Source organism: Rhinatrema bivittatum, chromosome 5 (assembly GCF_901001135.1).
Source record: "Rhinatrema bivittatum chromosome 5, aRhiBiv1.1, whole genome shotgun sequence".
NCBI lineage: Eukaryota > Metazoa > Chordata > Amphibia > Gymnophiona > Rhinatrematidae > Rhinatrema > Rhinatrema bivittatum.
In genome coordinates, this window is record NC_042619.1 from 304,255,769 (window position 1) to 304,281,569 (window position 25,801).

The following is a 25,801-nucleotide window of genomic DNA, read 5'->3' on the forward strand; positions in this document are numbered from 1 at the left end:
CCACCTTGGGTTGGGGAGCTCATATAGACAATCTCCAAACACAAGGAACTTGGACAAAGCTCGAAGCAACATTTCAAATCAATTTCCTGGAACTTCGAGCTCAGTCAAAATTCCTGCGATTTTGGAATTCCTACAGAACAGCCTACAGACAGAATTGTCCCTCAACTCCATCAAGGTACAGGTGGCCGCATTGTCATGCTACGGAACCAAGAGCAAGACCGACAGCATAGCCTCTCACCCGGACGTTTCATGCTTCCTGAAAGGAGTCAAGCACATCTGCCCACCCCTAAAGTGGCCGGTACCTCTTTGGAACCTCAACCTGGTCCTAGATTTCTTAGCAGGAGCCTCCTTCAGACCCCTCCGCGGCCTGTCTTTCCAACTATTAACTTTGAAGACAGCATTCCTGCTGGCAGTTTGTTCAGCCCGTCATATTTCAGAACTACAAGCATTGTCCTGCCGTGAGCTGTTCCTCAGGCTCACCCCGGGAACCATCCAGCTTTGCACGGTCCCCTCGTTCCTCCCTAAAGTGGTATCTCACTTCCATCTCAACCAAACCATCTCGCCACCATCACCAGATGAGCATAAGAATGCGGAAGAGGCTTGAAGTCTATGCCACCAGCAGACTCCTATTCAGATATCTGGAAATGTTGGAACCCGTATGAAAAACGGACCACCTATTCGTCCTTCACAGCGGAAAGAGGCAAGGGGAAGCGGCCTCGCGGGCAACCATAGCCTGCTGGATCAAAGAAGTCATCAAGGCGGCCTACGTAGAAGCAGACAAGCCGCCGCCTCTACAAGTCAAGGCCCATTCTACTAGAGCCCAGGCAATGTCCTGGGCAGAAACCAAGATGCTGTCACCCCCCGAGATCTGCAGGGCGGCGACATGGTCCTCCATCCACACCTTTTCCAGGTTCTACCGCCTGGATATTCAGGCTCGGGAGGACACGGCATTTGCAAGGACAGTACTAAGTGGGTCACGGACAGCCTCCCACCCGGTTCGGGAGTAGCTTTTATACATCCAATTGGTCCTGAGTCCATCTGCTACACGCTAGGAAATGGAGAAATTACTTACCTGATAATTTTGTTTTCCTTAATGTAAACAGATGGACTCCACATCCCACCCACGGCTGCCGTTATTCATGGAATTCTCGGGGGGGACATCCCCGGGAGCAAGTGATTCAAGGGTAAGCCATGCTTTCCTTCATCTAGGACACCCATACTACCGGGTGTCGACGTTTCCCGGTTAAGGGCACTGGCGGTCTCCAGCTATAGCCAATACCACCAGTTCAAGTTAATCAAGTTATAAAGTTAATCAATTTATTCAAGTTATGAAGTTATTCAAGTTATTAAAATTAGTCACACATATATCCACAGTGCTTTTTGAGGAGAATACTGAAGAGCTGCACTTCCTGCAGGGGTATATGTACTTAGAGCTGATGTCAGATTGAAATCTGATCCGTCTCAACTGCTATCAGGAGCACACTATACCCATTGGTCCTGAGTCCATCTGTCTACACTAAGGAAAACGAAATTATCAGGTAAGTAATTTCTCCATTAAAAGATAATACATTTCACCATTGATGTTTTATGTTTTTGTACCTGCGTGTTGAGCATTTTGGAAAGGCGGTTTACAAATTTGAAAATTTAATTAAACTGAGCAGATTGGATGGGTTAGTAGATCTCTATCTGCTGTCACTTACTAAATTGCTATGCTTCCATTTTTTTAGACCTGCGGTTTTCATTTGAAATCAGTGCCACAGGTACCAAAATGCATGGTGGAGGGTGGGAGTTATTAGTCAGACAGGCCTAAAGTCTTCTTTCAGAAATTGCATCACGTGGCAGCTCATTTTTTTTTTTTTCTCAGCACATTCTGGGTAGGATAAGCACCTGGCTGTAGGTTGAGGAAAAGAGGAGTTAATCCTGGTGTTCCAGCTCTTGCTTTCAAATTTTTCGTACTGAGAAACTCCAGAGAATGCTTTGCTTTGAAACCCCAGAACTGACCCGCCTGCAGGGCCAGTGCTTCCATTAAGCAAACTAGGCGGTCACCTAGAGTGCCAAGATTTTGGGGCAGCAAGATCCTGCCAGCGTGAAGCTCAGAGGAGTGCTGTACCAGAGCCAATACCATCAAAGAAAGGAGCACTGTGCTGGAGCCACTGTTGTCAATAGTTAATATGAGGGGGGAATAACCAAAGGTTTGCCTAGGATGCCAAATCCGCTTGCAGTGGCTCTACCTGCCTGTTCCTCTGGCAGTACAACTGCAGGAATTGCATATGCCCATGATGAATAGGGCTAGGTAGGAAAAGAATTTCCTGTTCGAGTATATTTTTATTCAGTTACCATTTTGTACGCAGTCAAATCACTGGAGGATTTAGAAGTCAATTTAGATAAACATCTGTTTGGATAATTTAGGGACATGGATCCTGGGTGGAAATGGGGGGAGTGATGATCTAAATATCTTACTGCATTCCTTTCCAACCTTATCTCTCTATCGAGCCAATACAGTAAATCCCGCAGGAGAGTCAGCATTCCGAGGAGAGCGCCCACTCTCCCAGCACGCGCCCAGGCCACTCTCCTGAGCGCAATCAAGTATTTAAATGAGGGCCTGTGGTAAAAAGAGGCGCTAGGGACACTAGTACGTCCCTAGCGCCTCCTTTTTGACAGGAGCGGCGGCTGTCAGCAGGTTTGACAGCAGACGCTCAATTTTTACGGCGTCTGTTCTCAAGCCCACTGACAGCCACTGGTTCGGAAAACAGACGCCGGCATAATTGAGCGCGCATATAAAATCAGGCGTGCATTTTGTGCACACCAGGTAGCGCACACAAACGTAGGCCGCGCGTACATTTTAAAATCTGCCTCTTAATATATAACATACCTCGAAAAGATTATATTACTCCGTTACAATTACATTGGTTACCGGTTTCATATTGTATTCAATACAAAGTTCTTACCATCATTCATAACTTAATCTACAATCCATCATCAGTCTGGCTATGTTCAGTGCTAAGACTTTACAAACCGTCTCGACAACTACGGTCCATGGATAAATGCATCCTAGAAGTGCCCACCATTAAGACAGCAAGACTAGACTTGACTTGTAAGCAAGCATTTTCAGTGGCTGGTCAGTTTTATGGAACTCATTGCCTGAAAATATCCACCTCAGAGGCGTAAAAAGAGGCGCTAGGGACGTACTAGTGTCCCTAGCGCCTCTTTTTACCACAGGCCCTAACTAAACGCCCCCCCAAGTTTATGCATTATTTATGCCTCCCTTCTTCATATTATTGCATTATCTAATTTATTCAGTTATGCTGTCCTATATCTCCGGCTATCCTAGCCCTCCAAGTTATACCTCCTTGTTATATGTATCTTTCGCCTCTTGTTATATGGTTGATTAAGTTTTTTTACCCCTTGTTACATGTAACATTATATGTACATTTTTCATGCCTAATATCCATTAAAGAGAGGTTGGCTCCTAGCCCCCTCCACTGTATATAGTATTTATTCTATTTTATTGCACTTTATATATTTATTGCTCCGTTCACCCCTTCTTTATTTTCCTACTCCAAGTTAAGGCTTCCTTGTTATAATGTAACTGTATGCTCTGTATCTCTTGTTGATTGGTTAATTGTATATTCTACTTAGTTCATTGTAAACCGAATTGATTTGATTTGTATCAAGAAATTCGGTATATAAAAGCCTTAATAAAATAAAATGTAAACCGATCTGATATGAATTTTTTTCATGAAGGTCGGTATATAAAAATGTTAAATAAATAAATAAATGCTAAAGATTTTAAAAAAAGCTTTAAAAACATTTCTTCTCCATTGCCTACAAAATTACATAGTTACTGTTTTATGACATCTATTTGTTTTAAAATTTAGTCTGTAATTGTATATTGCTTTTATTTTATCTTAACTTTTTTTTATTTGTTATTTTATTTTGTATTTATGTATGTAACCAATTTGTAAACTGCATAGATCAATTATCCAATTGAATAAAGTGGCATATAAGAACTTTAAAATAAATAAATATTCCATGTAGGAAGCTGGAGTTCTGGTGCCAGGACCTGTAGTCAGTGTTTTATGCACAGAAAACCTGATTTGTGCAGAAAAAGCGTGTTTCCCATGCATAAAATGATTGTTGTGCACCCATTTTTGGTGCTTAAAACTCTTTTTGCTTCTTTTGCAGCAAAATTTGCGCACATTTTTTCGTGCGCACAGCTGAGGGTTAGTGTTTGCTGTTCCAAACATACTTTATTACATCAGCTTCTATTACTTTATAAAAGCATGTTTCTTCTTTAAATCATGCTCATATTTTCATCTGTTTAAGTGTATCCTGGCTTCAGAAGTATGTGATTTGACTTTGTGAAAAAGAACCCCAACAGCAGTTACTGTTCAGAGCAATTAATGCAGACTACCCACTCAGCCTGAAAGGGGAAATAAATCTACTGATGGGAGAGCGTGAATCAAGCAAAGAAACGTAGGGGCCGTAAACATGGAAAATTAATTTTGCAGAAGAATTGAAGTGGATTAATTGTCCAGGGATTCTTAGCTAAAAATGGATATTTAAAAAGGGCACTTTTTTTTTTGGTTCCATCGTTAAAATCTTCAATCTAAAGCATATGAGGACAGACTTAAAGATCTAAGCATGTATACCCTCGAGGAAAAGAGAGATAGGGGAGATTTCATAGAGGCATTTAAATATCTTCAAGGTTTGTATGTAAAATAGGCAAGCCTCTTTCAATGGAGAGGAGGCTGTAGAACAAGGTCATGGGACGAGGGTGAAAGAGGATATACTCAGGAGTAATTTTAGGAAATTCTTTTTTACAGAGAGGGAGGTAGATGCATGGAACAGCCTCTCACTGGAGGTAGTAGAGACAAAATCAGTATCTGAATTCAAGTAAGCATGGGATAAGCACAGGAGATCTCTGAGGGAGTGATGGGAATTGTAAAGTTAAATTAGTTGGTTAGATGGGCAGACTAGATAGGCCATATGGTATTTCTGCTCTCACGTTTCTAAGTTTCCTCAAAAGCATTTTGTTGCATGTAAATTTTACAAAATTCTGCAACATTATTTGTTATGGATGGCAATGTGAGATTGAGCCCAAAGAAATGAAGTAGTCCATAGACTGGGCATGTTTCTCTCTCTTTCTCTCTTAGGGGGTCATTTACTTAAGGCTTTCTCCCCTTCTGTGTTTATGGGGAAAATGCTTAGTAAACGACCCCCTTAATTCCTTATCCTGAGACTCTTGCAATGATGAGCTCATGTGCTTCAGTGTTGGACATTGAGCTAATCTGTACATTAACTATAGAGCTGTAGGTTCTTATAGGGCAAAGGTCCTCAACTGCTGCAGACAGGGCTGGTTTTCAGGTTGACCAAGCTACATCTGAATCAGAAAAAGGATCTGGTGATGGTTTGAGAGAGAAGATTTGGCGGGGGGGAGAGCTGGATGAAAGTGCATAAGTTAGGGTTTGAGAGACAAGATTGGAGGAGGGGGACTAGTGAGAGAGTATCACAGAATGAGGGAAATAGGGTGGGGGGGTGAAGGAGATTGGATAGAGTAGAATATACTGTATAAGAGTTTCTAAACATTTTTTCCTCAGAAAAAAAGCACTGGGTCTTATGAGTATTCTTTTTTTTATTTTCCTGAAAATCAGATGTTAACGTGCTCACTGACAGTTTATACTGTAGGACCATCTGCTCCAGCTCCTATATCAGGGATGGCCAATGCTGATCTTCAAGAGCCACACACAGGGTTGTTTTTCAGGATGTCCACAATAAATATGCATGAGATGGATTGGCACACAATGGAGGTAGTGCATGCAAATCTATCTCATGTTTCCATTTTATCCTGCTATAACAATCCAGATGAGTGAATTATGTCCCCCTAACCAACAGGTGGAGGCAGAGCACAAAGCTTTCCTCTGTGACATCATTGCCAGGCCTTAGGACTGGTGCAGCACAGAGAGAGCCAGTCTTCTCTCCCTCCAGCAGCTGGAAGGACAATCTGGATTGTGTAGCAGAGTTTCTCACTGCGCCTGCCTCCCTTGAAGGGACTTGAAGCAGAAACTTTTGTTCACAGTGTTTGGAAGCCCAGACTCCTGGGTTACCCCGAGTAGCAAGCCTGCTCTTTGAGGTTCCCAATCCCAGAGGGGGTTTCATAGAGTCCAGAGGAATGGCTATACATTTTATTCCCTATGTTTGGAGGGCCTGAACCTGGTGCGTCCAGAATAGCGAACCCACTTTTTAAGGTTTTCAACCCAAGAAGGGGTTAGGTACAACCCCGGTGGATGATAGTTTAAAGAGAAAAAAAAGTCTGAAGAGAAGATCTTTGTAATGCTGCCTTCCCCTCCTCTCCCCCCACCCAATCTCCTCTTTAAAACTGCTTGGTAAAGCCTCTTGGGGTGGGAGTCAACCATGTAATGAGGAGAAATGTGCTCTGCAGTGATGGGGAGAAGCTTATTTTCTGTGGGTAAGTACCTTCGGGAGATCTATTTCCTGTCAGCAGAGTTGTTTTTTTCTGTCAATCCCGCACTGTTCAGTTCCCCAGAGGTAGGCTCTGAAAACGTAATACGTGGATGACACAATGGTGCAGGCAAGAGGCTTTTAGTTCTGTTAGGAACTGGGCAACGTTTTGGGGAAGGGGGAACCTATTCCAAAAGGAAGGCTCCACCTTAACCAGAGTGGAACCAAGCTGCTGGCACTAACCTTCAAAAAGGCAACTAGAACATGGTCGCTCAGCAGCACATGGTTGGGATGGAGATATCTTCAAAGGATACTAAAATAACAGAGGAGCTAAGGCATCCCAATAGAGAGGTTCCAGTAAAAGCAAAAGTAGCCCATTTGCCAAAAGTAAAGAACCACCCAGGTTAAGATTCCAAATTAACTGTCAACTGATAAACAGACTGTTAGTACAGACAAAAAACATACTTTGAAATGTCTGTATGCTAATGCCAGAAGTTGAAAAAGTAAGATGGAAGAGTTAGAATTTATAGCATTGAATGTAGACATAACTGGCACGCCAGAGACCTTGTGGAAGAAGGATAACCAGTGCTATACCAGGGTATAAGTATAACGCAATGATAGGATGGATCAATTTGATGGGAAGGTGGTGCTTTATGTTAAGCATGGAATAGAGTCCCATAAGATGAAGATACTGAAGAAGACTAAATGCACAATAGAATCTTTATGATGGAAATTCTAAGTGTGTTGGGGAAAAGTATAGCAGCAGGAGCATACTACCGTCCATTTGGCCAAAACAAACAGATGGATGATGAAATACTAACAGAGATTAGGATTTGGCAACACAGTAATAATGAGAGATTTCAGTTACCTCAGTATTTACTGGGTAAATGGCATATCACGACATGCTAGTGGTTAAGTTTCTAGATTAAATAAATGGACTGCTTCATGGAGCAGTTGGTCTGGGAACTGACGAGGGGGAGCCATTTTAGACCTAATTTTTAGTGGAAAGCAGGATCTGGTACGAGAGGTAATAGTGTTGGGGCCACTCGGCAGCAGTGATAATAATGCCATCAAATTTGAGTTAATAACTGGAAGGAGGACATTAAGTAAATTACTGCTCTAGCATTTAACTTTGAAAAAGGAAACTTTGATCAAATGAGAAAAATTGAAAAGTGCAACTATAAAAGTTAAGTATTTACATTAGATGTGGTCACTGTTTAAAAATACTATCTTGGAAGCCCAATCCAGATGTATTCCACGCATTAAAAAAAGCCAGATAACTGCCAGCATGATTATAAGATGAGGTGAAAGAAACTATTTTAGCTGAAAGAACTTCTTTCAAAAATTGGAAAAAAGTGTCCATTTGAAGAAAATAGGAAAAAGCATGAGCATTGGTAGGTTAGATGTAAAACACTGATAAAGCGTGCTAAAAGTGAATTTGAAAAGAAGCTGACTGGAAGCGGGAAACCTGTGAAGGGAGTTGGTTGGATCGTTAGATGATAAATGAGCATGTAGAGAAGATAAAGCTATTGCTGAAAGACTTAATTAATTTTTTGCTTTGATGTTTACTGAAGAGAATGTTGGGAAGATGTCCATATCAAAAATTGTTTTCAGTGGTGATTCAGAAGAACAAATCAAGGTGAAGCTGGTAGATGTAAAAAGGCAGGTTTACAAACTAAAGAGTAGCAAATTGCCTGGACCAGATGTTATAAACCTCAGAATTCTGAAAGAATTAAAAAATGAAATTGCAGATCTATTACTAGTAATTTGTAACCTATCATTAAAATTGTCTATTGTACCCGAAGATTGGAGGGTGGCTAATGTAACCCCAATTTTTAAAAGGGGCTCTGGGGTGAGTCTGACGTTAGTGCTGGGAAAAATCATGGAAACTATTCTAAAGAACAAAATAACCGTGGAATAAACTTTTCAGAGGGAAGCAACTAATTAAGAATCTTGGAGATCCAAGCCTCAGAGTCTCTCTAGCAGAAATTGTGGGTGATTTCAAGGCTCCAGATGTTTTGGGCCTGACTATCTTTTTTTCCCTTCAGGCCTAAGGAAAAGATCCAGTTTCATGAGGGGAGGGTCTAGAGAAGGGGGGTAGGAAAAAAAAAAAAAAAAAGAGGCGAAGCTGGTAGAGTCAGCTAGCTTCTCTAGAGCTGGTCTTGCTTTTCACTGTAACAAAGCAGGCTTATTTTTGGCCCTTCCTGAAAGCGGTTGCTTACCACAGTTTTACAAGGGCGGACTTGGATTTCTTTGGTCCAGTGATTTGAATGTCTTTTGCTTTGGTATTGTGTTTGCAGCTCGCCACTCTATTCCAGACACCTTCATGGGGTTTCCACGTGCCTCAGCCACCCTCTTTGTGCGTCAGCCTTTGCTGCTGTAGTTCCAGTTCCTTGTTCAGTTTAGTGTTGTGGCTGGTATGCCATTCATTTTGTGGTTCCCAATAAGGTCAAGACCTTCAGGCCAATCTCCTTTCTAAGGCGAATGAACTTCTGTTCCCCTCTTTTCAGGCTGCAACTCTTGCTTCTGAGATGTTGGCAGTGCTGGATGATGAGTATCCTCTTCATTTTTGTATTTTATTAGAATATTCTTTCAGCTCAGAGCATTCCTCTTTGATTTGTCCATGGCTCTGTGAACATTTACCAGGATTGTAGTGGCCTTTTTGAAAAGTGAGAGCAGCATAGTTCATTCTTTTTAAGTCTTACCAAGCAGATCGCCAACCCTCCGACTGAATGGTCCAAGGTCATTGAAAGGCTTGAAGTATGTGAACAATTTGCTAACAGCAGACTTCTTCCATCTCAGTCCTTGAAACGACTAGGGGCTCGTTTTGCTACTCAGTCGAGTCAAAATTACTTAACAGCGGAGAGAATGGCCAAGTTTGTAAACAGAGGCTAAAATTTGCTGCTCTCTGAACCCTGAGAGCTTGGGACTAGCTTAGACTTCAAGGTACAATGGCAGTAACCTTGAATCTGGATCTGTAGGCCAAGGTTCTCATGGGTCCTCTCAACTTCCATCTTGATGGAAGCCCATTTTAGATCACCTCTCCTTTGCGGACAGTACCAGTACCGTTGAGTCTGGTACTTTCCTCAAGGATTCTGACCGTGTACTTCTAGGTCTTTTGCTCTCAGAAGGAGGCTACTTGGCCCCTTTTCTGTTTGGCAACCAGGGCAAAACGTTTAGTTTTTGCTCACTTTTCTTTCCTTAATAAGGGGAAGCAGACTGACTGCTCGCCGGTTCTGTAGCAGAGGTGGCTTATGTGAATGGACTGAGAGATTCCTGAAGCTTGAGGGTGTTAGAGGAATCAAAATGTTTTTCCCTTACCTGGTGAAGATTATCTGACATTGAGCACAGCAGTTCATATTGTGGGTCAGGATAGTTTCAAGCCAATTTCCTGAGCAGGAATCTCCTGGACCAAGGTGAATGGGAGCTCAGCCCAGACACTTTTTCTTCAGATATTACTGTGGTGAGGCATAGATTCGATGGTGACTTGCAAGATTGCCTAGTTTCTTCATTTTTGAGTCGCTGTAGGACTAATCACCCTGGTTTAGTCTAGACAAAAAAGGGAGGAGTTGTATGACCACTCTGTCTACTTATCAGAAGGATTCTTCACTGAATAGAGTTGGAGAGCAATTATGTGGTCCTAGCGGCTCCATGTTAGCCAAGGAGTGTGTGGTATGCAGATCTGATGTCTGGTTTTCAGTCATCTTCTCTGTCTCCCAGGTGCATGTACCTTGCGGATTTGTAGTATGTGTATAAGAATGGATGGCAAGGCGTATATTTTATTAACAAGTTACGCTCGTAACATCCGTTCTTGCGCACGTACTATAAATCCACGAGATACGCATATACCCATGAAACAGATGGCCAAATGAATGTACATCCCTAATGGTGATGTCACAACGGAAAGCTATGTGCTCTGCTTCCATCTGCTGGTAAGGGGACATAACCCACTCATCTGGACTAGTGTGGCAGGATTCATGGAAAGGAAATAAGTTTCTTACCTGTTAATCATATCGTGGATATACTGAAAAACAACGCCTTTTGTGGAACTGGCCATCCCTGCCCTCTATTCTCAATCTGTTAGAGCTGAGATACTTGTTTCCTCATAGAAAAGTAATTGTCAGGAGTGGAAAAAATCTGGAAAACCTGGGTGCTGATCAAAAGTTTAGGAGCCAGGGAATTTTCCTTTTAACTTTTTTTTTTTTTATTTTTTTTTCTGGGGGGGGAGGCAGTGTTAGTTTTTGTGCTACTTTTCACTTTTTGTGTTCTTTCCACTTGTTTCTTTTTTTTCCCTCTCTTCTGCTCTCAGTATGTCCACTCCCAGCTTCTCTCTTTTCAGCTGCTCCAGCATCTTAACTCTGGCCTCCCAGATTCTCTGTCTCCAGCTGCTCTCTACCACTCTGGATTTGGGAAGCAGGGGGCACTGCTAGGCTGAAGCATCTCCACTCAGGCCTGGGCTGGCTGCAGTGGTAGTGTCTCCACCTGGGTTAGCAGGAGAGGCCTCTATCCCAGGATTTGGCCAGTGCCACGTTGCAATTTTCAGGTGATCTGTTGCCTGGTTTTGTCCAACTCTGGCATTAGGAATAATTACCAGCTTCAGTTAGAAGAGATTTATTTATACTAGGAATCAGAGAGTGAGGAATCTTCACATATGGCTGTAGCAATGGGGGGTGTAATTTTATATATTACAGCTGTAAAATTATATTGTTTCGTCTCTCTTTTCCGCCACAGAGGCTGTTTGTGCAATATATGCAAATGGTGAAATCTGCTGCTCTTAACATCCACCTCAGAGGTGGCTGCATGCATGTTTGCAATGCTAGTAAAAAGCTCAGATCATGCTTTGGCTGTGCAGTGGTAATCTAGACTGGTAATACAGATTGTTTTGTGACTGCAGGCATTTAAAACCTATGAAAAGCTTGCACTGCAGGACCATGAGCGGAGAATGAAGGAACTGGAGGAGAAAGTGAAGAAAGAAGAAGAGAAGGCTGCTGAGAGGCTGAGAGTCCCTCCCCCGGCTGGGGAGGTGGAGATAGACTTGGTAACTGAGCAGGTTCCTGCAGCTGAGGAGCCCCAGCAAGCAACAGGCCAACAGCAAACAGCAGCAACAGAGCCAGAGAAAGAGGCAGCTGTCGGCTCCTTAGAGATCAAACCAGCAGGGAGCTCTGCAGCTGCTGTTGCTGCTGGTCAGGAGCAACTTCATGGCATGCCCAGGTGAGCTCATGCTATATATATTTTTTTTTCCCCCCGCACTCTATTTACCCATCACTTCCTCTCTCTCTTTTATAATAAGTGCCAGTTGCCTTCCATCTCAAGTGGGGCCCGAGCACAACACCCTTTATGATTCTTGCAGCCCCCACCAGATGGGTCCTAGGCAGTGCCTTATTGTAGAAGAAAGCCTTGCAACACACACTCCACCACTACAGCCGAATGTGAGGTTTCCAGACGCTCTGCAGCACTCCTCAGTCCTACACAATAGGAGATTCAAAGCTACTTTGGCTGTCACAGGGCCAGTCTGGAAAACGTCTCTGAAGTAAGATGAGAGAAACACTCCAAGTAGTGTGTATCTGCTCTTTAGGATCCTTCTGTGAATTCCCTCTGTGCCAGCGCATTTAACACTTAGAAGCATGGTAGGCCATGCCTAATCTTGATCACATGTATTAAATAGAACTCCCCAGTGCAAAATCTTGCATTATTAACCAGAAGTTGGAATCTACCCAAATGGGCTGTATTGTGCCTGAATTTTCTGAAACTTGCCTGTGATACTCGCTATAAGTTTCTTGCACACATTGATACCCCGGAGCCTGTCTCTTCTTTGTTCCAGGGGGCAAGAGCAATTCCAGACAAATTCTGACAGCTACAATGGAGCCGTTCGAGACAACTATGTCTGGTCTCAGGATTACACTGACCTGGAGATTAAAGTCCCTGTGCCAAAGGAGATCAGGAAAGGCAGAGAGGTAATGGGCGTGTGTGCTCTGTAGGATAGACAAATGGGTAACAGACACATGTTCTTGGGCCCCAGCTGAGCTTTATGCTAGTATAAGCAGACAAATATGCAAAGATCCTCTGAGTCAGCATTCGTGCAGAAAGCAATGTACAGAGTACACCGAGATATGTACAGTACTACCTCTGAGGAGAAATGCTGGTCACCCAGAGACTGGTGCCATGAAACAGGTCTCAGAGAAAGAACCCTGTCATTATCAGAACTATAGTTCTTCTGTCTAGAGATCTCTGCCTTTTTGTCTACATGGTTTAGATCCAAAGCCTTGAACTTGTCTGTGTAACAGTAGGGTTAGAGATAATAGGCAGAGTGTGTCCCCGTGCTAGCCATTTGGGTTCCTGTGACAACATGAACAGTAATTGTGTAAAACTGAGACATTTGTGTGACCTATGTCATATAGACTTCCACACATTTATCACCTCATTGCACTATTTTTACATCACTTCCTTACTCAGAGAAGCTTGGTTTATGTCCTCCATGTCCAAATGGAAGGTGTGCTTTGCCTTTTGCACTTGAGGGCAAACTGCACGTGCACTCAGTTCAGACCCATTTTGACATTTTTTATATTTTTCATTATCTCCTCATCAAGTGAGCTGCATTGGTCATGGTAAAGCATTCTTTCTTCCTTGAATTGTTGATTCAGGTTTTCTGTTTATAAAGTTGTTGGTCCTGAAAAACAAATTCTGCCTTCTGCTTAATTTCTGCTATACTCTGCCCATAGATGTTGAAACAGATCAGCAGCTTCAAGACATTCTCCTCATTTGGGTGCAAGATGTTTGTCACAGATCATGAAAAGTATTCTCTTTTGGGTCCAATGTTCAGGCTTATTCTGACAAGCTCTTGCTGCAGAATCCCAGGGAAAGTATACACTACTGCCAATACTCCAGTCCAGACTAGAGTTCAATACAGCTTGAGTGCTACAGTAATTCTTTCCAAACAGTGAGGCTTCTGCCGCAATTCCTTCAAGCCCCAACTCCATTTAATACAGCAAGTTGTAACAGCAAGACCCTAAAACTCAGTTCACTAAGGCCTAGTTATTCTTAACACATCTGCCTCTCCAAAGAAAGTTTAATCAGGCTGTGCCTGTCCCAGCACAGCAGCGTGTAACGGCAAAGCTCTAAAACACAGTTCAATAAGGCTTGCTTTCCTAGCATGTAGCCAGATGGATTTGGGACCAATGGGTTGTGATCCTCTGCCAGCTGATGGAGACTGAGTTTGATTTCAAAGCTGACTTCATCCTAGATATACACCCTTGCAGTAACCTCAGCCCTTCAGTATTTCTCCGTCTCCAGCAAATGGTGGACATACCTCTTCCTATGGGGATTGCTGTATTTTGAGCTCCACTCTCCTGTGGTGATAACCTAAAGGCTCCTCTCCCTAATTGAGAAGTCCTGAGGTGATTTCCGAGATACCTCAGAAGTGTGCCTTGGTCCGGTAGCTGGTTCCCGGCGTGGACTTTGCTGCTAAGCAGCTGAAAAGCAGAGGGTTCAGGAAGCCGAGTGTGGTGACGGCAAAGCCCTCTCCCCCCACAGTCAGAGACCATATCTGTACCAGCTGGTAAACTCTGAGCCCAGGTAAGTGGAAAAAAAAAGAGAGAAGAAGATTTACATCCCAATTAGAAACATTTGGAGGGGTTTCAGTAAGACTTCCTCCAGTCTCTTTGCGCAGTACGCCGTACTGATGTCGTTCCCAATCCTGTTGGGGTAAGGGGAAGTGGGCTTCTGAATGGATTGAGCGGCCTCCAGTGGGCTAGGGCCCTGCTTTAGGCTTGGTTGGCACACAGTGTGGTAGGCAGCGGTGGCGCCATCTTATGCATCTTTGTGTGTGCCACATTCCAGTGGGAACACTAAGAGGAGAGGATCACCTTGCTGGTGGCTAAAAGGAATGAGTAAGTTTTTGCTTGGGACATTGTCTTTTTTAAAAGTATTGGGGCAAAGTTAACTATTTGGGAATATTATTTAGTGTGTTTGTGCTTTTAATAGTCAGGCAGTGAATAAACAAGTTAGACTGTATATTTAAATAGTCAATAAGGTAGCTATTAAGCAGTAGGTAGTGTGTTTATTTTTAACAGTCTACAGAACTGAGTGTTCTGCAGACTTTTAAAGAACTGAGTGTTTGTATTAAATACAAACTTAGTGTTTGTATTAACAAACCCTCCCCCCCAAAAAAAAAAATAGCCAGAAGCTAGAAATAAGCTAGGAGCAGTGTATACCTAAGTAAAAAGGTTGAATAATTCAGCTCAGTTACTCACCTTGGAAAGGTGTTGAGGTAGTGTGATTGGGTTTGAATAGGTACCAACATTTGTTAATCAAGAGAGCAGTGAGTCATTCTGGTTGACTAACTGAAGTTAGACATTTAAAACTAATCGGAGAAAGTTCTTTTTTACTCAACGCACAATTAAACTCTGGAATTTGTTGCCAGAGGATGTGGTTAGTGCAGTTTAGTATAGCTGTGTTTAAAAAAGGATTGGATAAGTTCTTGGAGGAGAAGTCCATTACCTGCTATTAAGTTCACTTAGAGAATAGCCACTGCCATTAGCAATGGTAACATGGAATAGACTTAGTTTTTGGGTACTTGCCAGGTTCTTATGGCCTGGATTGGCCACTGTTGGAAACAGGATGCTGGGCTTGATGGACCCTTGGTCTGACCCAGTATGGCATTTTCTTATGTTCTTATGTTCTCATATTGCCCTGCACATGTTGCGCGTGTACATACACACACAACTTCTTAGTACAGAACCAGGAATAGCCGGGTGCATGGGCTGTGCGTGTGCCTCACCACGCTCCGTCTATGCACGTGAAATATGTGCGCATAGCACATAGAAATTTTTAAGCGTGAGCCGATAGAACACAGTCACTGGCAGCCAAGAAACAGAAACGCCTTTCTTTCTGTGCTGGTTGTCATATTAGGGCTGCATAGTCTGACCTGGATTCCAGCTTATATCAGCACTGTGGGGAAGCCCAAGGAGAGTTGGCCTCCCCGGACTTTGCTAAGCCCGGCTCCTCCCAATCAGAGGATGGGCTAGCCACAGCCTGGAAGTCCCTCGGATCTGAGTATCCCTGGGACTAGGTCATCCATGGGAGAGGGAAATTTAGTGGCACATACTCAGATCTCCTGGGCTAGGCATGGACCTGGCTGCCTTCCCCTGGGTGGAATTTTTCCAGGGACTTCAAGCCTTCGAACAGGCACAGTCTACTACCTCACTTGCCCCTGTCTGGACGGAACCTCAGCTGGTAAACCGTCCCTCTCCCAGCCCTATCGGCAGACCTCGAGGCATGCCTTGCTTCACCAAGTGTATCCCTGGCAGGGACTCGGATGGCATGGACAAAGAGGAGGATACAGATTCCTTGGAAGATGGGGAAATTCCCCCCTGGTTTAGAACCATATCAGACCATGTTATGGTTTTTCAATAGAGACTAATTGCTGGCCCTGGTTTCCCAGATCCTGTAGATTCTGGGAGATCCTGGGACGGACTCTATGATGGAACCAAAGAATAATACCTACGGAAAGCCTCTTGCTACTTTCCAGTACTGGAAGCCATTCATGAGTTGATTAACCTGGAATGGGATGCCCCAGAAGCAAGTTTTTTTTAAAGGGGGACGAGTGTTAGAAGCTCTATACCCACTGGATCCAGCAGTGAGAGCGTTTGCATTTCCCTAAAGTGGATGCACTGCTCTGTGCCATCTAAGTGAACAACTATCCAGTGGAGGGAGAAGCAGTCTTAAAGGATGCACACAATAGATGGATGGCGTCCATCCTTAAACCGGCCTTTGACGCAATAGCAATGACCTTACATATTGCTTCTTGTTGTGCCCTGGGAGCTCGTTGTGCCTACTCCTCTCTCAGGAGGTGGATGACCCGGGGGTAAATTCCAGAGCGGTTATGGAACCTGCTGCTGCCTTTTTAGCTGACACTGGCTCAGATCTAGTACATACTTCGGCCAGAGGAGTGGCCTCGGTGGTGGTGGCCAGAAGACAGATATAGCTGCGGAATTGGGCAGCAGACACAACCTCCACGGCAAATATTACAAAGATGCGTTTTAAAGGATCACACTTTTTTTTTTTTTTGGAAGCGAATTGGAAAAGCTGGCAAGTAAATGGGGTGAATCTCCAGTTCCCCAGCTACCAGAAGATAAGAGAAAGCAGTTACAGTGCCCATTTGAGGGGTCAATCCATGGGCTCCCAACACTTATCCCCCTACAGAAACTCGACATTTCAGAGGTCTCTGCCCTTTGGGAGGTCTCGGTCCTTCCGTAGTCGACAGCCCAAGAGAGGGGTAGGTTCAGGTTTGTCTCGAACGCCCCCCCCCAATGAAAATTCGCCAACCCAGAACGAGGAGATAGGGGGGACGACTGTGCCTCTTCTACCCGAGATGGGTCAGGATCACTTGGAACAAATGGGGACTGGAGGTCATACAAGAAGGATATGCGCTAGAATTTCACAGCACTCCTCGAGACATATTCATGATGTCTCCTTGCCACTCCCATCACAAGAAGCAATTGGTGGAGACTACTCTTTTAAGGCTCCTCCGGATGAGGGCTATAATCCCGGTACCTGTGCCCCAGGAAAATACAGGGCATTATTCCATCTATTTCATCTTACCCAAGAAGGAAGGTTCCTTTCGCCCCATCCTTGACCTCAAGAGCGTGAACTGAGATCTGAGTGCATCATTTCTGCAAGGAAACCCTATGCTCCGTGATAATGACCGCACAATCAGGAGAGTTCTTAACCTCCTTGGACCTATCCGAGGCCTACATACATATTCCAATCCGTCAAGAACACCAACATTTCCTACGTTTTGCGGTACTGAGTTACCATTATCAGTTCCGGGCACTGCCCTTTGGCCTAACCACCACTCCTAGAACATTTTCTAAGATTATGGTGGTCATAGCAGCAGCACTGAGAAAAGAGGGAATGCTGTGTGATGGGGTCACTATGCTAGAGCGGGTAGGTAGAATAAAGCCAAGAACAAAAACTCCCTGGAACCAAAGTCCTAGAAGGAGGGGGAAGAAAACCCAGGTGACACAAAGTCAAGGATATACACTGGTGGCTTCCCCTGTAACCATAGAGACAAACATACAGGTGTGGGAGGTTAAGGGTGGGACTTCCCCCGGAACCAGTCATCTCACAGAGGAGGAGGAGTTGCCAGGTATAAAAGAGACTCCCTAACCCAGCAGAGTCAGTCTTCTGCTAGGGACTGAAGGAGAAGGACCATGCTACCTAGAACTTTGGCGCTCCTGCTTAGATGGAAGATGGACGGCTGGTGTGACTTCCAGGAAGGGACCAGGAAAGCTCTCTCAGGGGCTGGACATTAGAAATGGCGCAGTTGGGAGTGCACGGACCGGAGGAACCGTGACATGCTGGTGCATCCGTACTTGGACGACTGGTTAATCTGGGCCAAGTCCGTGGAAGAGTCTCTGGGTGACCTTCTTGCTTCAGGAACTCGGTTCAGTTGTAAACCTGGACAAAAGGAATCTCAAGCCCTCCCAGTCCTTGGAATATCTGGGAGTCCAGTTCGACACCAAGCAGGGCAAGGTCTTCTGACCAAGTGGATAAGGACGTTGATGTCCCAAGTTGATGAGCATTATGCGCTCGATAGTATGGAGGTATCTCCAAGTTCTCGATTTGATGGCGGCAACCCTGAAGATAGTGCCGTGGATGAGGGCACACATGCAACTGCTTCAACGCCCACTACTGTCACGTTGGAACCCGCAGTCTCAAGACTATTCGATTCACCTCCACTTACCGATGGGAGTATGCTCTCGGCTCCAGTGTGGCTACAGGAAGCTTATCTAAGCAGGGGTTTACCCCTGTCCTCTCCGAACTGGCTGGTCCTCACAGCAGAAGCAAGGCTCTGGGGCTGGGGAGCTCACTGTCAGGAACTGATGGCCCAGGGATGTTGGACCAAGGAAGAGGCCCTCTGGAACATCAACCGCCTGGAAGCCTGGGCAGTCAGATTGGTGTGTCTATAATTCAACTATAGACTCCAGGGTCAAGCGGTCTGGTAATGTCAGACAACACAACGACGGTAGCCTACATCAACCGCCAGGGTGGAACCAAGAGCCAGCAAGTGTCACAGGAGATAGATCTCCTTATGGAATGGGCGGAAATACACCTACAGATAATCTCAGCCTCCCATATCGCAGGAAAAGACAACGTCAGAGCAGACTTTCCAAGCAGGGAGAGTCTGGATTCAGGAGAGTGGGCATTGTTGGCCAAAGCCTTTCAGCTGATAGTAGATTGCTGGGATCTCCCGTCCATTGACCTGCTGGCCACATCTCTCAATGTGAAGGTTCCCCGATTCTTCAGTTGTAGAAGAGATCAGTGGTTCCTGGGGATCGTTCAGACCTGGCCAGAAGAAATGTTGCTGTACTCCTTCCCTCCGTGGCCATTGCTGGGCAGGGTTATTTGCAGAATCGAGCACCACAGGGGATTAGTTCTACTAGTAGCGCCAGATTGGCCCAGGTGTCCGTGATATGTGGACATGCAGAGACTTCTGGTGGAGACCCCCTGTGCCTCCCACCGCACAGGGATCTGCTGCAGCAGAGACTGGTCCTTCACGAGGATCTGACTCGATTCTTACTGTCTGGCCCTTGAGAGGGCTCGCATGATGAAGCGAGGATATTCTGCAGCAGTAATTGCCACCTTACTCTGCACTGGGAAGTTCTCTACATCCCTAGCAAACATGAGGGTCTGGAGAGTATTTGAGACCTGGTGCACGGATCATGGTGTTCCCCACTCGGGCAGTCAAATCCCACTAATTCTGGAATTTTTGCAGGATGGCTTGAATAAAGGTTTGACCCTTAACTCCTTGAAGGTCCAGGTAGCGGTGCTCTCCTGTTTCAGGGGCGTGGTGAATGGAACCCGCCTGTCAGCTCATCCGGACATGGCCCATTTTCTGAAAGAGGTGAAGCACTTCCGGCTACCCCTATGGTGACAGATTCCCTTGGGGAATCTTTATCTAGTATTAGAATTTTTGGCAGGGCCCTCCTTTCGGCCACTGTGTAGTCTTTCCTTGCATCTATTAACTTTGAAAACTGTGTTCCTGGTGGCTGTATGCTCAGCACATCGCATCTCTGAACTACAGATATTGTCGTGTCGGGAACCGTTTCTCCGGATTACTCCAGGAGCGTTACAGCTTCACACTGTTCTATCCTTCTTACCCAAGGCAGCCTCTGAGTTCATTTGAATCAGTCCATTTCGTTGCCATCCCTAGATAAGCACAAGGATGCAGAAGAATACCACCTTCTCCATCATTTGAAGGTCAGTAGACTTTTTGGTGCTGTATCTGGAAGTTTCAGAACCGTCCGAAAAACAGAACGCCTGTTTGTCCTTCACAATGGAAAGAAGCAGGGTGAACCAGCTTCATGGGCTACCATAGCTCGCTGGATTAAGGAGGTGGTCAAGGGAGCCTATGTGGAGGCAGGAAAGCATTATCTTCTCAGATTAAAGCTCATTCCACTAGGGTTCAGGCAATCTCATGAGCTGAAGCTAGACTGCTGTCTCCAGTGATATCTGCCAAGCAGCAATAAGGTCCTCCTTTCATATCTTCTCCAGGTACGATCGCCTGGACGTACATGCCCGATGGGATTCAGTCTTTGCAAGGGCGATGTTAACCGGTCCGCAGGCAGCCTCCTGCCCCGATCAGGAGTAACTTTTGTACATCCCATTTGTCCTGAGTCCATTTGACTACACGCTAGGAAATGGAGAAATTACTGGCCTGATAATTTCGTTTTCCTTAATGTAGACAGATGGACTTAGCATCCTGCCCACGGCTGCCCAAGTACAGTGCCAAGGATTCGCCCATGGAGTGGATATTGATTCCAAGAAATTACGGGTAAGTTGTCGTCATCCAGTCCCTAGATCAGGGCATCTATATTCTTACTGGGGGTTCAGAGTTTACGATTGGTTGAGTACAGTTACGAATATCCATTTTAAATCAAGTTTTTTCAATAGTATGTCCATAGTGACTTTTGAAGAGAATACTGAAGGGCTGAGGTCACTGCAGGGGTGTATCTAGGGTGACGTCAGCTTTGAAATCTGACTCTGCCTCTATCTGTTGGCAGGGGAACATAACCCATTGGTCCTGAGTCGATCTATCTCCTCTAAGGAAAACAAAATTATCAGGTAAGTAATTTCTCCATTGTCCAAGCACAGCTGCTTCCCAAAGACTGTTTAATAAGGCTTTGCTTGTCTCAGCTCTGAAGCTTATAATATAAGGATCTAAGCCACAGTTTAGTAAAGTCCTGCTTTCCCCAGCACAACTGTTCCCCAAAAATAGTTTGATCAGACTTTGCCTGTCCCAGCATAGCAGCTTGTAACGGCAAGGCTCTAAAACTCAGTTCAATAAAGCCTTGCTTTTCCCAGACACAGTTGTTTGGAGTGGACTATCACCTCCCTCAGGTAGGGAAAGGAACTGGATTTTCCACACCTGGTTGAAACACCCCAGCCTTATTCTACAGCCTCCCATGACAGCCCTTTTCTTTTACTCTTATAACTTCCAAGGCACTCACTAGCTGGTCTGTGGTACTTCTCCCCAGGCTTCTTCCTCTCAGTTGGAATAGGACAGCTTTTCTTCTTGTAGCTTTGCCCCTTGTTTAATTTCCCACCTAGCTTCAGGGCTTTGATCCCTTCCCTTCCCACTCTTTTCTGCCCAGGGATCGGGCTATCTCCCTCGCCTCGCTAGCAATCTTTATCCAGAACAGTCGGCAGATATCTGCCCACCTTCTGCTCCGCCTGCTAGGCCACATGACAGCTTCCATCCATGTGACCCCTCTTGCCTGCCTGTGCATGTGGAGGGCTCAGTGGTGACAGGCTTTCCAGGACCTCGAGACTCCCCTCACAGTCAAAGACTCTCTGCAAGCATCTCTGTCTTTGTGGAAAAATCTCTTCAATTTGGAGAGGGGGGCTTCCCTTCCGAGCTGCTCCATCCTCATCATCGATGCATCTCCTCAGGGCTGGGGAGCCCATGTGGACGGTATCCACATGCAGGGTCTCTGGACTGCAAGCAAAAGCCCGCTGTCAAACTTCCTGGAGCTTCAAGTGATCCAATATGCCTTGTGGGCATTCAGAGACCGGTTGTTGCGCGAGGATGTCCTGATCTGGATGGACAGCCAGGTTGCAATGTTATATATCAACAAGCAGGGTGGCACAGGCTCATTCCTCCTCTGCCACGAGGCGGTGCAAGGGTGGAGCTGGGCCCTTTCACAGGACATGTTTCTCAGAGCGACATGCATACAGGGTCATTTCAATGTGCTGGCAGACTACTTAAGCCACTACTTCCAGCCACACGAGTGGTCCCTCAATCCGGAGGTAATGGTCAAACCATTTCGCTGGTGGGGTACACTAGATGTGGACCTCTTTGCCTCCCCTCACAACCACAAGGTGAGCAGGTTCTGCTCCCTATTGCTGGTGGCAGACGTCCAGCTTGCAATGCCTTCTCCTTCCACTGGGGGAGGGGACTGCTATATGCGTATCCCCCTCTATCGCTCCTCTTGAAGACGCTACTGAAGCTTCAGCAGGACAGAGGGACCATGATCCTTGTGGTCCCCTCTTGGCCCTGACAAGTCTGGTTCCCGCTTCTATGGGACCTGTCTGTGCGGGCACCCATCCGGCTGGGGAAGGTGCCCGATCTCATCTCACAGAATTGGGACGCTTTATGCCATCCGAACCTCCGGGCATTGACCTTGATGGCTTGGATGTTGAGTGCGTAGTCCTCCAGCCCTTGGCGCTCTCGGACTGTGTCTCCCTGGTTCTGGTGGTATCTTGGAAGCCTTCCACCAGGAAGTCCTACAGCTTGAAGTGGAAAAGATTTCCTTCTGGTGTGCGGAACAGGATTTAGATCCTTTCTCATATCCCCTTCCCTGGCTGTTGGAGTACCTGTGGCATCTGTCCAAGTCTTGGCTTCAGACCAGCTCAGTCAGGGTGCACCTTAGCGCTATTAGTGCGTACCATCTGGGTGTTGCTGGCACTCCAGTTTCGGTCCAGCCTTTAGTAGGCCGTTTCATGCGGGGCCTCCTCCTCCTGAAGCCCCCATTGTGGCCTCCCGTTGCTTCCTGGGATCTTAACGTTGTCCTGGCATGGCTCATGCGCCCTCCCTTTGAGCTGCTGCAGTCATGCGACCTGAAGTTCCTCACCTGGAAGGTCATATTCCTTGTGGCCATCCCTTCGGCTGTTAGGATCAGTGAGCTTCAGGCCCTTGTCACATACCCTCCTTACATGAGGTTTTTCCATGATCGTGTAGTCCTGTGTACACAACCTAAGTTTCTGCCCAAGGTTGTTGCTGATTTTTACATCAATCAGTCTATTGTTTTACCCACCTTCTTTCTGAGGCCCCATTCCAACTCGGGGGAATGGGCTCTTCATACTCTGGACTGTAGAAGGGCCTTGGCTTTCTATCTAGATCGCACCACTGGCCACAGGCAGTCCACTCAGCTGTTTGTGTCCTTTGATCCCAACAGGCTGGGAGTTGCAGTGGGTAAAGAAACCTTGTCGAATTGGCTTGTGGATTGCATTGCCTTCTGCTATACGCAGGCGGGCCTTCCGCTAGCCAGCAGAGTAAAAGCTCACTCTGTGTGGGCTATGGTGACATCAGTGGCTCATTTACATGCAGACCCCATCATTGAAATGTGCCGTGCTGCAACCTGGAGTTCTCTTCACACGTTTGCGGCCCATTACTCGGATCAAGATGGGAGCCAGGACAGTGCTTTCGGTGAATCCATCCTGCGCAACCTGTTCCAGGACTGAACCCAACTCTTTGTGCTTTTGTGGGACCCAGACAGTCCCTTACTGGCCTACAGTGCCGCAGTTGTGTTGTGCCTGTTGGCACCTTGTTTGGTCGCTGTTGGCCTCTCCTGTTCTCAGGGACAGTCTGGAGCTTGTTATTCACCCACATGTGAAGACTACTATCCTGCTTGTCCTAGGAGAACACCTGTTACAGGTAAGCGACTGTGCTTTGCCATTACAGGCCCAATCTTATGGAATACCTTTCCTCCCAAACTTAGATTACCTTCCGATAACAAAGAATTTTAAAAAGCTCTGAAACATCACTTTTTCAAAATAGCTTTCCCGAACCTCTGTGAAACATCCCATTAAGCTCAGTCTACTATTATTTACAGTTATATAATTTAACTACAGTAAGTAACAATACTAGTTTATTTTATTCGTTGATATTAATTTATTATTTTATGTCCATCTATTAAATTATGTGTGTGTTTTCTTTGTAACCCACCCTGAACATTAGAGGGCGCAGGAAATAAATACTGTTAAATAAATAAAGGTGAGGATCATTTTGGGGACAAGGAAAAAGAGACCTTAGATATGAGTGAGAGGTTTCCTCAGAAAACATGGCTTCCTGGGCCTTTCCACCCGAAACACTGTGGCAGAATAAGTGAAGTGATTCTAAGCTATTCACTACCACGCTGTCAAAGCTGGCATCAGGGGTTTTCAGAGTTTCCCCCTCCTCCTCTTATTTTTTTCCTTCATTTGTAAAATCATCACTCTGACAGCATGCCTGAGCAGCTCTAGTAAACCATGTTGATCTCAAAGGCTACAGGGATGACTCCACTCTGTGACTGGTAGCTATAGCTGTTGTCCCTCCCTCCTTCCCCAGGACTGAGTTTGTCACCTCCATGGTGCACCCAAGGGTCAGATTTTTGACGAAGTCCAGAGGAGATGGCTTGTGTGAATCAGCAGATATGAGGGAATAAAGTTGGCATGCTGGAATGAAGCTTCAGTTAGTTCTACATAGCTATGCCTTCATGGTTAAGCATCCGCCTCTGCTACAATTCTCATAGCTCAGTGCCTTATATTTTGAGCACTGTGTGTAGAACCTTGCTTCTCAGTAATTAATTTCCCTTTTGGCCAGATGTGAACAGAATCCCAGAAAGATTTAATTCATTCCCAATGTGCTGACTATAATTTGTGTCAGTCACTCTTTGCTTTTCCCTCCCAGCTGCTGTTGCTGCATACACCACCCTAAATAGTCTATATCCACGTTCTCCAGCATGGTCTTTTAGACAAACACAGACGTATTCCTAGGGAAACATTTCATAGGAGAAAACTGCATATCCCATGCTTAACATATTTTTCCCTTGGGCACACTTCTGTATATATTCACATTTTTGTATGTGTAAATTTCATCTTTTATATATACACATTGCCTATTCTATTTTGTTTAAATATACACAGTAAAAGTCTCTAAAACTTTAAGAAATAATTTGGAAAAAAGCAGTCTACACTTGCTGCGAATGCACTTTAAGCATTTGTTCTATAGAAAAGGGGCTATAGAAAAAAGTTCGGGTTTTTTTTTAGGTAAGTGGAGAAAGCCCCAGACCAAGGAAGGTAGACTTGAAAAAGCAAATACTTCTGCTGGTTGGTAAATTCTGTCAATCAGAGGGGGCAGAGAGAGAAAAAGCAGGTTAAAAATAGAAAAAAAAAAATCCCCAAACAAAATATAATTAAACCCCTTTACTACATAACTGTGCGCTATTACATTTAAGCAGGTAGGTCAGCTTTTTTTGCTCACCAGTATCTTCTGGAATAAACATTATGGGGGTAATTTTCAAAGGCACTTGCGCACTTAAGACCTGGTTTTACTCAGGACAAACAGCTGTTGTGCTAGATTGCCATGAGCCTTCATTAACAACTACCCAGGGGTTTTGCCCATGTTTTATATTCTCTACCAATTCTCTTGGCACAGTTATTGCAATGATAGCCCTTGGCCAGGAGCCACAAGGTCCCTGAATCTGCCTAATGGGTGTTGCCATTGAGCTATGGCTGGAGGCTGTGAATACTGCCTCCTCAGCATTCCCCACAAACCTGGGGAACAGAGTCCTTGCCCAAGATGCATGAACCCATACATTTCAAGTCATTTTGTAATCCAGGGGGCCATAGTTTCCTCCTGCTCTCCAGAAATGTCCAGTTTATCCTGTCTGTCATTTGTAATAATCCTAAAACTATAAATCTTTTCCAGTACCTCTCAGTATCTTTCTTGCATGCTCTGCAGCTTCTGTTAATACTACCGTCTTTGTGCTGCACCAAGAATAGTACCTCGGAAAGTAGCATGCGTTTCTATCACAGGGAATGATGCACAGTGCGCTGCAGTACAATGGAGAGCAACATGCTTTTATACCAAGTGAATAAAGGACTGCATGTCAAGTATCATGGATAAAATATATGTAGGGATCCAATTTTATTGCAAGAATGATAAATCAAGAAAAAATGCACCATTATCAGCATCTGCCAACACAATGAAAGCTATTGGTTGCCATTGCAGATCAGGGCTGCAGAGGGAGTCGAAGAAGATGGTGGCTATATTAGCAGATTGGGGCCAGGGTGGGGT

The 25,801-nt window shown here is 45.1% G+C and overlaps 1 protein-coding gene across 2 annotated transcripts in view; it reads left to right on the forward strand.

Moving 5' to 3' along the window:
* Window positions 1-25,801, forward strand: part of NUDCD3 (NudC domain containing 3) — a 114,675-nt gene that overhangs the window by 15,215 nt on the left and 73,659 nt on the right. For both annotated transcript variants that reach the window (XM_029604225.1, XM_029604224.1), the window contains exons 3-4: window positions 11,357-11,673; window positions 12,284-12,416. In XM_029604225.1, coding sequence (XP_029460085.1) covers window positions 11,357-11,673; window positions 12,284-12,416 — 450 coding nt within the window. The remainder of the gene's footprint in view (window positions 1-11,356; window positions 11,674-12,283; window positions 12,417-25,801) is intronic.